General features: G+C 44.6%; 1 protein-coding gene across 4 annotated transcripts in view; it reads right to left on the reverse strand.

Moving 5' to 3' along the window:
* ST3GAL3 (ST3 beta-galactoside alpha-2,3-sialyltransferase 3) overlaps window positions 1–14,809 on the reverse strand; it is a 382,096-nt gene that overhangs the window by 45,921 nt on the left and 321,366 nt on the right. For 3 of the 4 annotated variants that reach the window (XM_043490453.1, XM_043490454.1, XM_043490455.1), the window contains one exon: window positions 13,418–13,893. In XM_043490453.1, coding sequence (XP_043346388.1) covers window positions 13,683–13,893 — 211 coding nt within the window. In that variant the 3' untranslated portion in view covers window positions 13,418–13,682. Of the gene's footprint in view, window positions 1–13,417; window positions 13,894–14,809 lie in introns of those variants that run through there. The other variant, XM_038414046.2, reaches the window with a different exon arrangement.

A 14,809-nucleotide genomic window follows, 5' to 3' on the forward strand; every position in this document is an offset into this window, starting at 1 on the left:
ACGACTAGACTAGACGCGATAAATCGAGCCCCACTGGATTGATCACTGCCTGTCGATCCCATGCATAATGTAGACAAGCCAGTAGTCCGCAGCGTGTGAGAGGACAGGACACTGCAGGAAAGAGATTATTGGGGAGAAACTGGACATCAAGATGACACTCTTAAGGCCAGCTGCAAAACAAATGTCGTTTGAATGTTATTCTGATTAATCCTGTATCCCACAGACAAGGGGAGAAGTGGCACTTTTGAAAGACGGCCTAATTATTTTGTCTGAAGATATGGCTTTGCTGCATGCAGCGAGGAGCTAAGCAGAGGCTATGGGAAGTATCATGGATTCAGGCAAGTGACTCCATAGTTAAGGAAGATGTACAGTGTTGTTATAAATTGGATTTTGGTGCTAACTTTCTGAAGAAATGTTCTAGTCTTCCTGAAATCCCTTAAGAAAGATTTCTTTTCTTAAAGAAAAGAAAAAGGAGCTTTTTGGGGAAATAATGACAATAGCTTGACAAGCCATTAACATCTGAAACCTTGTCTGTGTCCTAACAAACTGTTTGTCTGTGTGTCTCTATGACACAGCGGAGAAGTACATATGGTTTCAGCAAAGTCGCAAAGAGCAACAGATTTGAAACAAAAAGAAAAGGAGTACTTGTGGCACCTTAGAGACTAACAAATTTATTTGAGCATAAACTTTTGTGAGCTACAGCTCACTTCATCGGATGCATTCAGTGGAAAATACAGTGGGGAGATTTATATACACAGAGAACATGAAACAATGGGTGTTACCATACACACTGTAAGGAGAGTAATCAGGTAAGGTGAGCTATTACCAGCAGGAGAGCGGGGGGGGGGGGGGGGAGGGGGGGAGGGAGAGAAGAAAACCTTTTGTAGTGATAATCAAGGTGGGCCATTTCCAGCAGTTGAAAAGAATGTCTGAGGAACAGTGTGTGTGTGTGGGGGGGAATAACATGGGGAAATAGTTTTACTTTGTGTCCATCCACTCCCAGTCTCTATTCAAGCCTAAGTTAATTGTATCCAGTTTGCAAATTAATTCCAATTCAGCAGTCTCTCGTTGGAGTCTGTTTTTTTTGTTGAAGAATAGCCACTCTTAGGTCTGTAATCAAGTGACCAGAGAGATTGAAGTGTTCTCCAACTGGTTTTTGAATGTTATAATTCTTGACGTCCGATTTGTGTCCATTTATTCTTTTACGTAGAGACTGTCCAGTTTGACCAATGTACATGACAGAGCGGCATTGTTGGCACATGATGGCATATATCACATTAGTAGATGTGCAGGTGAATGAGCCCCTGATAGTGTGGATGATGTGGTTGGGTCCTCTAATGGTATCACTATAATAGATATAGGGACAGAGTTGGCAACGGGCTTTGTTGCAAGGATAGGTTCCTGGGTTAGTGGTTCTGTTGTGTGGTGTGTGGTTGCTGGTGAGTATTTGCTTCAGGTTGGGGGGCTGTCTGTAAGCAAGGACTGGCCTGTCTCCCAAGATCTGTGAGAGTGATGGGTCGTCCTTCAGGATAGGTTGTAGATCCTTGATGATGCATTGGAGAGGTTTTAGTTGGGGGCTGAAGGGGATGGCTAGTGGCGTTCTGTTGTTTTCTTTGTTGGGCCTGTCCTGTAGTAGGTGACTTCTGGGTACTCTCCTGGCTCTGTCAATCTGTTTCTTCACTTCAGCAGGTGGGTATTGTAGTTGTAAGAATGCATGATAGAGATCTTGTAGGTGTTTGTCTCTGTCTGAGGGGTTGGAGCAAATGTGGTTGTATCGTAGAGCTTGGCTGTAGACAATGGATCGTGTGGTGTGATCTGGATGAAAGCTGGAGGCATGTAGGGAGGAACAGCAGTCAGTAGGTTTCCAGTATAGGGTGGTGTTTATGTGACCATCGCTTATTAGCACCATAGTGTCCAGGAAGTAGATCTCTTGTGTGGACTGGTCCACTGTATTTTCCACTGAATTCATCCAATGAAGTGAGCTGTAGCTCACGAAAGCTTATGCTCAAATAAATTTGTTAGTCTCTAAGGTGCCACAAGTACTCCTTTTCTTTTTGCGAATACAGACTAACACAGCTGCTACTCTGAGATTTGAAACACTATCAGTATTTGTGTGGCACCCTACAGTGGCAAAGAAACAGTCTATTTGCTGGGTGGTATTAATATTCTTAGCTACTTTATAAAATGACATTAAAAACAAAGTATGTTAAAGTAATTTGTGTATGTAACTGTATATAATACATATTATTATTACATACCATTACATAAACAAATTATTTAGCATCCTTCTTTCAGATAAGCAAGGCAGAGACAATGAAATAGGAAAAGGTTTTACAGGCTCTTAAAGTCTGTGCTTTACCCAGCTTTATCTTCTGCATTCACATTAGTAATAAGAATAAAATAAGGAAGAAGTTCAACATCTACATACTCTAGCTGACCATGAACAAGCCAGTTACCAAATAACACAGTAAGGAGATGATTCCAATCCACTACTAAACAGGAATAAATTAACCCAGCACAAGCTATTCAGATCTGTAGTGTGAACATGCTGAGTAAAACCCTGACATCAAGGCTGACGCCTCTGCACAGGTGTGAGTGGTCCAAAAGTCATTTATTTACAAAGTGTGCTACTAGGACACAACCCCACTCTAGATTACATTTGAGTTTACAAGTCTTTGTTTCACAGTGAATAAAAGAGCTGACCCACCTGTGTAGGGGGACCAAATAGCAAGTGTGAAAAGCTGGGTTGGTGGGGGAGTAATGGGGGAGGGTAATAGGCGCCTATAGAAGACAAAGCCCCTCATATCGGGACGGCCCCGATCATATGGGGACGTCTGGTCACTCATACAGGGGGCTGTGTGTTTTCTATGGGTATTTTCACCCCCTGCAGACGGGTGACTGCAGTAGAAGGCTGCTGCCCCAGTTAAGGCATGAAGAGAGTTCCTCCTAGATATTCTGTAACTTCCCAACCACAGAAAGACCTCAGTGTGCTAAAAACAGGAAGTGCAGCATGTCAGCACACACCTTCCTCTCCTGCTCAGAGCTTCACATGAGCTGGTTTATCTTCACTAACAACTGTCAGAGACTAGAACGTAGGCAGCAGAGTGGGTGTGTACTCGGAATGGGTGGGCTGAGAACGCTGAGCCTGCGGAGAGCCACAGATGAGGAACTCAGGACTCATGTTCTGAGGCCAGCTTCCTTTTCTCAGAGGAGAACACGCTCCCCTCCCAGGGAGACACCAGCAGCACTGGCTGCAGTTACAGCACTGGGAGCAGCCAGGCAGATAAATGAAGATGGGGCATATGGCTACCTCAGCATTTCTTACAGCAAACTGGAGATGTAGCTCTAACTCTTGTCCTGTAGCTTTTGGTCTTCTGAGGCAGAGCAAGCCCTACAAACTGCTCCGACAGCCCTCACTGTACTAGTAATCTGTGAAGCCCGCCAAGGAACACATGTATTTCAGGCATAAATCATCCAATCTCTATTCCTTTCTGCATTAACATCTGTCATCATGACACCGTTCTGAATGACTGAAATCTGGATTGTATTAACCACCACACAGCTTAGATAAATATTTCTTGTTCAGACTTTTTTGGTGTACAGAAAGCAAATGCAGATAGCAAAAGTCCTGGAACCGAGTAAGGGAGTCTCTTTTCAGACTGAGATATACCACAGGCACTGGCAAAACCAAAATAAAATAAATTTCCCAGGAAACATGAATTACTAAATAAAATCAAAGTTTCTTCCTCTTCTCTGACTTCTTTCCCTGCCCATGGGGAACAGTCACAGCTGACAGCCTCCCTGGCGCATGAAACACAACCCCCAACATACCAGCTTCACAAATAAGCCCCCTCCCAGAAGCTTCTTCCAGAGTGGGACAAGCCACAGGGCAGGCCAAGGGGCTGCTGAAGCACTGCACAGTGTTATGGCTCAGGGATGCTATCTTAAGGGGAAATCTGTGTGATTTCTTTTAAATTGTGGCTCAGTCTCTCCAAGGATTCCATGGAGGCCCCATCACTTAAGACAGCAGCTCTCAACCTTTCCAGACGACTGTCCCCCTTTTTGGAGTCTGATTTGTCTTGAGTACCCCAAGTTTCACCTCACTTAAAAATGACTTGCTTACAAAATCAGACATAAAAATACAAAAGTGTCACAGCACGCTATTACTGAAAATGGCATACTTCCTCATTTTTACCAAATAATTATAAAATAAATCAACTGGAATATAACTATTGTCCTTACATTTCAGTGTATAGTACATAGAACAGTATAAACAACTCATTGTCTGTATGAAATTTTAGGTTGTACTGACTTTGCTAGTGCTTTTTATGTAGTCTGTTGTAAAACTAGGCAACTATCTGGATGAGTTGACATACAACTTGGAAGACCTCTGCGTACCCCAAAGGTACACGTACCCTTGGTTGAGAACCGCTGCCTTAGGACATTTAATAGATTCTAAGGCCAAAAGGGACCATTATGACCATCTAGTCTGACCTCCTGCAAAGCACAGGCCTGAAGACCTAACCCAGTGATTTCCCCATCGAGCCCATATCTGATAAATCCCTCCCATCCCATAATATGAGAATGTGCCACTGGATTAAGTTAACAGCAGGTGAATTAAGAACAAAGGATAAAAACACTTCCTAATGTGGGAATCATGGCTGTAGAGGACAGACAAACAGCTATGCAGACTGAATTATAAAAAGAACCTTTAGTGACAAGGGCTCCGGGAAACTTCATGCCTCAGGACACTATGGTCCTGAATCTCTTCCCCATGTGCAATGCAGCTGCTGTCCAAGTTCACTATAATTTTCTGCATTTAAACCTCAGGGCTTGTACATATATTACCACTTATGTCGATATAACTTATGTCGCGCTGGGGTGTGAATAAGCCGCCCCCCAAGCGACGTTAGTCACACCGACCTAACAGCTAGTGTGGACAGCACTATGTCAGTGGGAGAGCTCTCCCCCATCGGCATAGAGCATCTTCACTGGATGTGCTATAGCTGCATGAGTGCAGCCACGCTGCTGTAGCACCTCCCAGATTTGAAAGGTGAGATGCGGAGGGTGTTTTCTTTGGTTCACATTTAACACTTCAGCTGCCCCGAGTCTGGCACTGCAATACTTTGAGACAAGGACTGTTGGGTTCTCTTTCACTGTTGCTCCTGGAAGTGCTTCCAAATCCTGTGGGTGGAAATGATCTTCTGTAGCTTGCTGCGCTCCTGGAAATACCACAACCTGAAGAGGGTTTTGCTGACCTAGGCATGTTGCAAGCCTCCTTGTGCATACAAACTGTCTTAGTCACCAGCAATGCCTTCCCAGTGCACTCCCCTAAGGACATAGTTTGCAAAGGGGTTTTCAGAGAAAAGGTTCTTGCTTACAGGCACAACCTCTAAGTACATTTCCCAAATCAACCACCTCCCCTCAATAACAACACACCCCGGAGCCCAGGGCCTGTCCTCGCCCATTGGACAGTTATACCAAAACAGGCGGATGTAGTGTGGGGTGTAACGCTGCACGTGGACTTATTCAGAGTTGTGTAGCCTCTCATGCCTGCCCTTCACATCAGAGACTATCATCAACAATGGGGGAGGAATCTACCTATACACAGTTCCAATAACACTCCACTCACAACCTGATTTTAAAAACTACTTTCCAAAATCCAGCTTCTTGTGTTGCATAAACTAGTCCCATGTTTCTTGTCAGAATAGCTCTTGGCCTCTGCCTACCAGGGCTTTAGCCAAAGCCTAGCTTCACTCAAGAGAGACCTTCAGAAAAATTCTGCTCACTGCAGCACATAGGAATTTTTTAAATTTAAAAATAGGTTTAAGGGCAGAGCCTGAGAGCTTGGAAAGCACAGTAACTGCGGAGAGATTCCAAGACTTGATTACCCAGCTCAGGAAGCTGCAGCAATTGCTTTAGTGTTGTCTTTGAAATTCAGGGGGAACTAAGGGTCCAGCTCCAGTGTCCTAAGTCCAACAAGTAGCTGAACAGCACCCCCACCTGGCTGTGTATCACCAGGCACGGGCCTCTCTAATAAATCAATGCTGCGGGGCTGACTTTGATGTCTCCCACTGAGCATCTTACCTGTCTATTCAGAGGGAGAGACATTACTTGTTTGCTTTACAATTTTAATGAGAACAAACATAAAAGGCAGCAAGTGGGAAACAGCAAAGGAGACGAGGAAAAGCATGATCAAGAGAAGACAGCCATTGCACATGCTTGATACGGAAGTGCACTAGTGCCGGAGCAGACAGCAGCAGAGAGAGGGCGCCCGCCCAGGGTTGTTAGGCTCCAATGACAGCAAAGGTTGTGCCTAGGCACAGAACAGTGAAGCCTTTGTTCAGCCCGCCACCTCACATACCTGCACTCCCTCCTCCTTGACTCTGCAGAGCACAGGAGAGAAAGGAGCAGTGTGCAGAAGGTGTGTCCAAAGAAACAAGTTGATGCCAATCGAGTTGATGCCAATACTATCAGTAAAGGAAAACAAGGGGAATACCTACCTTCAAGCAGCATTCTGTCCAAAAGCCGCATAAACAGATCAGGGGCTATTCCAGACCAGGTGAGGGAGCTAGCAGAGAATGCCCTCCCACCATCACACCCTGTACACTGAGGGAACAATGCTGATCTCCATTGTGGCACTTGGGGATCCCGAATGGGACCCAGGTACGCCATGATATAAGCAATACTCGCCAGAGCCAAGAGAGGCTCTTCTGTACTGTGCCATTCAGTGGCTGGTTTGCAGCTGACACGAAAAATCACATCACCAATCCCAAGTGGCACCCATCAGCACCTCAGGAAGCTATTCAACGGGAGTGCTACCGCCTGAAAGTGGGACCTTGCACCCTCACCTGGGACAATGCAGCTGCACAGACACTGGTCCATTTCCAAAGAGACCTCTTGGGACAGCAACATTTAGTCTTCACCTCTGACTGTTTGAACTGTCCCTGGTAAGCTGACTGGTCAAAGAGCTGGAGGCATAACAGTTACACACAGGTGGAGAATCTCTGGGCTTTCCCTCTCTGTTCTTGGACTCCCCTTCCATCCCTCTAATGAAGCAGTTTCCTCTTCAGTGCACAGCAGAGAAAATCTTTTAATCCTACAGAATCAGCTGCTGCTTTGGCCCAACTAGGTGGTTTTCCCGGCTTTTCCCAGAGGTGTGAGATGGCATATGATGGAGGCTCTCAAACAAACCCTATCAGTTAGAGATCAGAAACATGCAATGTAGTAAGGGGCAGCACAGTTATCAGTCAACCTCAGCAAGCAGGTAATATGGCAGGGCCACCAAACGAGGGAAGAAGGGAACTTCCAGAAAAAGCGTTCAGATATTGTCTTCTTGTTTCAGAGTAGCAGCCGTGTCAGTCTGTATTCGCAAAAAGAAAAGGAGTACTTGTGGCACCTTAGAGACTAACGAATTTATTTGAGCATAAGCTTTCATGAAGTGAGCTGTAGCTCACGAAAGCTTATGCTCAAATAAATTTGTTAGTCTCTAAGGTGCCACAAGTACTCCTTTTCTGTCTTCTTGTAGCACTGAGGAGTCTGGCTTTGGTGTGGCATGATAAATCCAGCCAGGGAGCCATGCACTTACCAACTCTATATTTAGCTGCAATCACGAACAGCCTACTGACTAAACACACAAACGTGGCTTTGAAGTAGGAATCTCAAGAGTATTTATTTCAAGTGAAAAGGAACCAAAGTCCTCCTCCACTGCTGGTTCCCAAAGTCCTCAGCACCAAGACGTGGTGGGAGGGGAAACATTCCACTTCAAAGGAGAGAGATGCATTTGAATGTCCCTCATCCATAAGCATTCCTCAGAGATCAACCTTACTGAATCCCTACAGGTGACAGGCAGCAGATGCACGTCAGAATCAGAAGGGGCAGAGTATATGCCCTGCCTGTTGTTGCAGTGCTGATACTTGCTGGAGAACAGCTGCACCTGGCTCCCTCTCCCTTTTGCCATTGCACAATGCAGTGTGCCAGACAGACATGCCTATACAATGGGCAAACATCTGAACTTGGCCTCACTTGCAAGCAGGCTCTCTCACCTCCAGACTTTTACTATCAAAGAATTTCCTGATGCCTCAGGCACTTACTCCACAAGCTGCTCCTTCTGTGCTTCAGGCTGCAGCTGGAAGTGTTAGCATGGTTATTACTACAAGAGAAGGAAGTCTGGAAGCTGCCAGTTTCCAGTGAAACCTTTGCCCTCACTTGGCTTCTTTACCACCATGTGCCAAATGTTGATGGAAGAGAGCCTACTCAATCTGTTGATGTTGATTTGCAGTAAGGCTTGGAACCCTGGGGAAGTTCCTGATGACTGGAATGAAGGCTCATGTTATTCCAATTCTTAGAAAGGGTAAATGGAATGAGCGGAGTAATTACAGGGCTGTCAGTCTGACATTGATCCCAGGCAAGATAACGGAGCAGCATTCACAGGACTCGGTTAATAAAGAATTAAAGGAGGGTAACAATTAATATCAACATGAGTTTATGGAAAATAGATCCTCTCAAACTAATTTGGTATCTTTTTTTGATGAGAATGCAAGATTTGTTGATAATGGTAACTGTGTTGATGTAATAGACTCCTGTGAGACATTTCAGTTGTGACCCCACAACTTTTTGATTAAAAAATTACCATGGCACACGTTAAATGGATTAAAAGCTGGCTGACTGATAGGTCTCAACATTTAATCATACACAGGGAAATCATCAGAAATCAGTGTGTTTCTAGTGGGGTCCTGCAGGGGTTGGTTCTTGGTGCTAGGCTATTTAACATTTTTGTCAATGAGCTGGAAGAAAAAGAAATCATCCCTGAGAAAGTTTGCAGATGACAACAATTGGGGGAGTGGTAAATAATGAAGAGGACACTGATACAAAGTGATCTGGATCGCTTGGTAAACTGGGTGGAAGCACGCAGTATGTGTTTTAGTGCGGCTAAATGTAACACATCTAGGAACAAAGAATGTAGGCCGTACATACAGGAGGGGGGACTCTATCCTGGGAAGCAGGGACTTGGAAAAAGATTTGGCAGATCATGGGGGACAATCAGCTGAACATGAGCTGCCAGTGCAACACTGTGGCCAAAAGGGCTATTTACCTCTGTATTTGTCATTGGTGCATCCACTTCTGGAATTCTGTACCCATTTCTGGTGTCCACAATTCAAGACAGATGTTAATAAATTGGAGAGGGTTCAGAGAAGAGCCACGAGACTGACTAAAGGATTAGAAAATCTGCCTTATAGTGACAGACTCAAGGAGCTCAATCTATTTAGCTTAATGAAAAGCAGTGTAAGGAGAAATTTCATCACAGTCCATAAATAGTTACATGGGGAACAAATATTTGACAGTGGGCTCTCCAGTCTAGCAGAGAAAGGTCTAACACGATCCTATGGCTGGAAGTTGAAGCTAGACAAATTCATACTGGAAATAAGGTGTACATTTTTAACAGTGAGGGTAAATAACGATTGGAACAATGTATCAAGGGTCTTGATGGATTCTCCATCACTGCCATTTTAAAATCAAGACTGGATGTTTTTCTGAAAGATCTGCTCTAGGAATTATTTTGGGGAAGTTCTCTGGCCTGTGTATACAGGAGGTCAGACTAGGTGACCACAGTGGTCCCTTCCAGCCTTGGGATCTATTAATGTATAAAATGCAGTAACTTGTTCTGACGAAATGATGCACAAAGAACTATCTTTGATTCAGCCCCAACTCCATTTCCTTATATAACTAGTTTGCATAAGGATGCGCACATGCTGGTCTGGTGGTTTCAGGAACTGTCTGCTCTGAACATAGTATACATAATCTTTCATTTTCTGATTTGTTATTCTGTTTGTTTGGGGTTTTTTGGCTGACTAGAGCAGGCGTGCCATTTGGCCACAACTATCCAACCAACAGTTACTTTTCAGTAACTGGTTCCTGGAGATATGTGGTCCACATGGATTTTGATTCTGGTGGAATGAGATTCTAGTGTGAGATCAGCATCTTTTGAAGAACAAAAAGAAAAGGAGTACTTGTGGCACCTTAGAGATTAACAAATTTATTTGAGCATAAGCTTTCGTGAGCTACAGCTCACTTCATCGGATGCATCCGATGAAGTGAGCTGTAGCTCACGAAAGCTTATGCTCAAATAAATTTGTTAGTCTCTAAGGTGCCACAAGTACTCCTTTTCTTTTTGCGAATACAGACTAACACGGCTGCTACTCTGAAACCTTTTGAAGAACAGTGTCTGTTGGAACCATGTCTGTGCCCTGGATGCCCTCATTCCCTCTCACTTAAGGGTATAAAAAGTGGAGTGAGCTCAATTACCCCTCGGTCCCTTGACTGAGACAGAATCCAGATGATACAGGCCTCTGTCGTAGCAGGGGAGGGCCAGTCATGGAATACATACAGTCAGACACTCATTTGGATTGTCTTTGGGTGAGCACAGGTTGACCCATCATCCTGTCAACAAAGGCCAGTAACAGCCTGGGAGAGTTTCCGAAGGGTCTTGCCCTATCCGGATAGTAGTAGAAGGACCTCACAACATCAAGGGTGTGAAGTTTAGCTTTCCCTTGGCTAATGTAAGGCTTAGGAAAGAAAACTGGCAGATGGATTACTTGGTTCAAGTGAAAATTAAAAACAATTCTAAGATCTGACCAAACATCTTTTGTTCCAGGAGCCTGAGGCATGTGAGGCTCTAACTGAGGTCTTCAGGTGTGTCTGGAGTTGACTGACAGGGTTCAGTATCAAGTGGAACTTTTGCTGCGGTAGTTAAACTCTTGCTTCTTTGGAATCTAACACTGCTCCTATGAATGCTATCCTCTGAGTAGGAGTGAGAACAGGCACCTCTGCTCACTGAGACCGAAAGCAGCGAAGAGCACTAGAGTTACTTGGCTGGAGCTGTTCACTTGTTCAGATGACTGCCCTCGAATATGCCAGCTGGCGAGGTCTGGGTATACGTGTATCCTTTGTCTCTGCAGGAGCACTGCCATGGCCCAGCAGGCACTTGGTAAGTACTCTGGGAGCCGTGGAGGGAAGCACTCTGGACTGACAGTGGGACTTCCCCACCAGGAACCTGAGGTATTTCCTGTGCGCTGGGTGACTAGCTGTATGGAAACAGGCATCTTGCAAGTCGAGAGGCATGAACTGTCCTGAGGATCAACAGTGGCGATTATGCATGCTAGAGTCACCATCCTGAATTTGAAACAAAGGGAGTTTGTTGAGACACTAAAGGTCCAGAATGGGGCGCCCCCTCTTTCTTGTCTGGGATCAGGAAATAACGTGAATAAACCTCCCTGGCCCTGGAACTCCCAGGGCACTCCGAATTGCAGACAGGAGTTTATTTTCTTCCTTAGCCCTGTCCGGTGAGATTGGTCCCTGAGGAGGGACAGGGAAGGGGGCAGGGAGGAACTGGATAGAGTACTCCTAATCTATCACCTCCAGGACCGACTGGTCAGATATTATTTGGTTCCATGTGTCCCGAAACTAAAGAGAGAGCTGCCAAAGAGGCGCAAGGGGGTAGGATGGAGCCAATTGTTCTATATGGCTCTTGACCATAGCTTTAAATCTGCTGATCAGAGGTCAGCACAGACTATGTGGCAGAAGAGGAGAGGGAAGAGGGTCTCCTTCTCAGGAGCTATCTTTGCCTTGGCTGTGCTGATGACCTCTGTTGGCTACAACAGTAAGAGGAAGCCACAGATGGTAAAAAGGATCTGATATGATGGCTGGGCCAAGTCTTCCCTTTATGGCCTGGGGTGGGAAGGGCACAAGAGCATCCAGGACACAGGGGTGGCCCCAGATACTGATATTCAACAGCATCTGATCTCAGGTGCCTGGCATCATAAGTGGAATCCACATGGTCAATCACTTGAAGAAGAGAATATTGTTTCTCTGGCCTCCCCTCCACGTTTCTGAAGATTCTGATCTAAAACTCCATACCATGTGCTGGTGTATCTATTCTCAAGCAACTAAAGAAAGAACATCAGGACTAAGCACATGAAATGTGATACAGAGCAGCCTGCGAAGGCGGCACATCAGACAAAATAGCTAAATCCCTCTGTGGAAGCTGGTTTCCACACAGATCCCCCACCTCTCTTCTCAAACTTCTGTGTGTGGTTTCATAGATTTCATAGAGTTTAAGGCCAGAAGGGACCATTAGATCATCTGGTCTGACCTCCTATATATCACGGGCCATTACTTTTCCATGCAGTTACCCCTGTATTGGCCCAATAACTTGTGTTTGGCTACAGCACACTTTCCAGAAAGGCATCAGTCTGGATTTGAAGACATCAAGAGATGGGGAGAATCCACCACTTCCCATGATAACTTGCTCTAGTGGTTAATCACCTAAACTGTTAAAAAAATCTGTGCTTTATTTCTAATTTGAATTTTTCTGGCTTCACTTCCAGCCATTGGTTCTTGTTTCTTGCCTGTGATATACAGGAGGTCAGGTGAGACGCTGTAACGGACCAGTTTGGCCTTAAACTCTATGAATCCATGAAATACATTAAAATCAACACTCGCTCTTTCACATAATTTGGGATCGGTATACAATTAAATTCACTGTTTGTAACAAGATTCATAAGATTAACAGTGAGACTCATTCAAGGGGCATAAACTCTGGCAAGTCAAGCACTGATGAGTGGTAACAGTTAATTTAGACCCCATCATTCTGTTTGGAAAAATAATCCCAAATATACATGCAAAATGACAGGGTCTAAAATAAGCTCTTACCCACTCATGAAAGAGATCTTGGAGTCCTCGTGGATAGTTCTCTGAAAACATCTGCTCAATGTGCAGCAGCCGTCAACAAAGCGAATAGAATGTTAGGAACCATTAGGAAAGGGATAGATAATACAACAGAAAATATCACAGTGCCACTGTATAAATCCCTGGTATGCCCAACACCTTGAATACTGCTTGCAGTTCTGGATGACTCATCTCAAAAAATATACATTAGAATTGGAGAAGGTGCAGAGAAGAGCAACAAAAATGATCCGGGGCATGGAACAGCTGCTGCATGAGGAGAGAGTAAAACGACTGGGACTGTTCAGTTTAGAAGTTAAGCTGTTAAGAGACGACGAAGGGTGAGAGGACGGAGTCTGTAAAATCAGGACTGGTGGGGAGAAAGTGACTAGGGAAGTTTTAATGACCCTTTCACATAACACAAGGACTAGGCATCACCCAATGAAATTAATAAGCAGAAGGTTTAAAACAAACAAAAGGAAGTATTTCTTCACACAACACACAGTCAACCTGCGGAACTCATTGCCATGGAATGTTGCGGAGGCCAAAAGTATAACTGGGTTCAGAAAAGAATTAGGTAAATTCATGGAGGACAGGTCCATCAAAGGCTATTAGCTAAGATGGGCAGGGATGCAACTCCATACTCCAGGTTTCCCTAAACCTCCAACTGCCAGAAGTATCTAGCACTGGCCACTGTCAGAGAAAGGATTCTGGGCTAGATGAACTTTTGCTCTGACCCAGTATGGCCATTCTTACATTCTTATGGTGTGAGCCCAGATTATACAGTGGCAGCCAGATTCACTGAGCTGGCATTACAAAGCGTATTCCATTAAAAACAGGGTCCATGGAAGTGACAGACCATCCAATGTGTTGCAGACACCTGGGCAGGGGCAGAAAGAGAAACAGGGCCCAGATCCAAATGCTGTCGGTAAAATCATGGCATACTAATATTTCCCCACCTAGTGACACAGACCAAGTCTTACCACTTTCTCCTTGTAAACAATGTATTTGAGCCACTTGAAATCCTGCCACTTGAATCCGGCCAGAACAAAGAAGGAGTCCTTCTCATACTGCTCCAGTTTCTGGATGGCCCCTTCAGGGTACGTGATCCTCAGCGTTGTCTTGCCACCCACATCCTTTTCAAAACCCTTCACTGGAGCAGAGTTCAGCCTGTCGGGTGACAAGAGGATAAACTACCAGAGACTCTCATTTACATTCACATATGGTTGGTGAGATAGCAACCATTGGGCAGTGATTTCCTAGATCACAAAACCCAGCACTATGCCTGACCACAGCCATAGCTTATTGTTATCAGTCAGATTCATTATAAAGCAATTCCAGTCAAGGCAATATAAAACACTTGATTTAAGAAACCAAAAAACAGCTCCAATTATTTAAATCAAGCTAGGGCTTTGGAAAACTAATTGGAAAATTTGTGCTCTTGAAATTTTAGACAAAAGATCATTATGGAGTAAATTATAAATAGTGTTGTTTTAAAAGCCACTACGGCTAAAGTGACTTATCTGAATTGCACAACACTGCTACAGACAACAAACAAAATACTGAGAATTAAGGCCCTGCAAACACTTAAGCAGGTGCATCACTTCAATCGCATGAAGAGTCAAGGCAGGAAGACTATTCATATGCTTAAAGTGTTTACAGCATACGGGGCTTAGTCTGTACTATTAAAACTTTTCTCAGTGACACAAAATCTTTATCACTTTAAAACAAAATTCCTACAGTATTAACAGTAAAAAGTTATTAAGACTTTCAAGAAATTAAAGTTATTGGGAACTTCTTATACACAGGCCAAAAATTTCAAAGCTCAATCACTTGATTTAAGAAATCAAGTCCATACTTTGGCACGTAAGGGTGGAATTTTCAAAAGCCCCATCCGACTTCAGTGCACGGTCCCAGTGACTTCAGGCTGTGTTCCCGGTGGGGGAGCAGAGCCTGGTGACATTATTGCTGTTTTCTTGACTTGGAACCCTCGGGATCCCCCTTCCAGGCCTGGAGCTGGCTGCCCCACCCACTACTCAGTACCTCCCCTCTCTCCCTCTCCCGCTAAGCTTCTGCCCTCTCATTC

Source organism: Dermochelys coriacea, chromosome 8 (assembly GCF_009764565.3).
Source record: "Dermochelys coriacea isolate rDerCor1 chromosome 8, rDerCor1.pri.v4, whole genome shotgun sequence".
Lineage (NCBI taxonomy): Eukaryota > Metazoa > Chordata > Testudines > Dermochelyidae > Dermochelys > Dermochelys coriacea.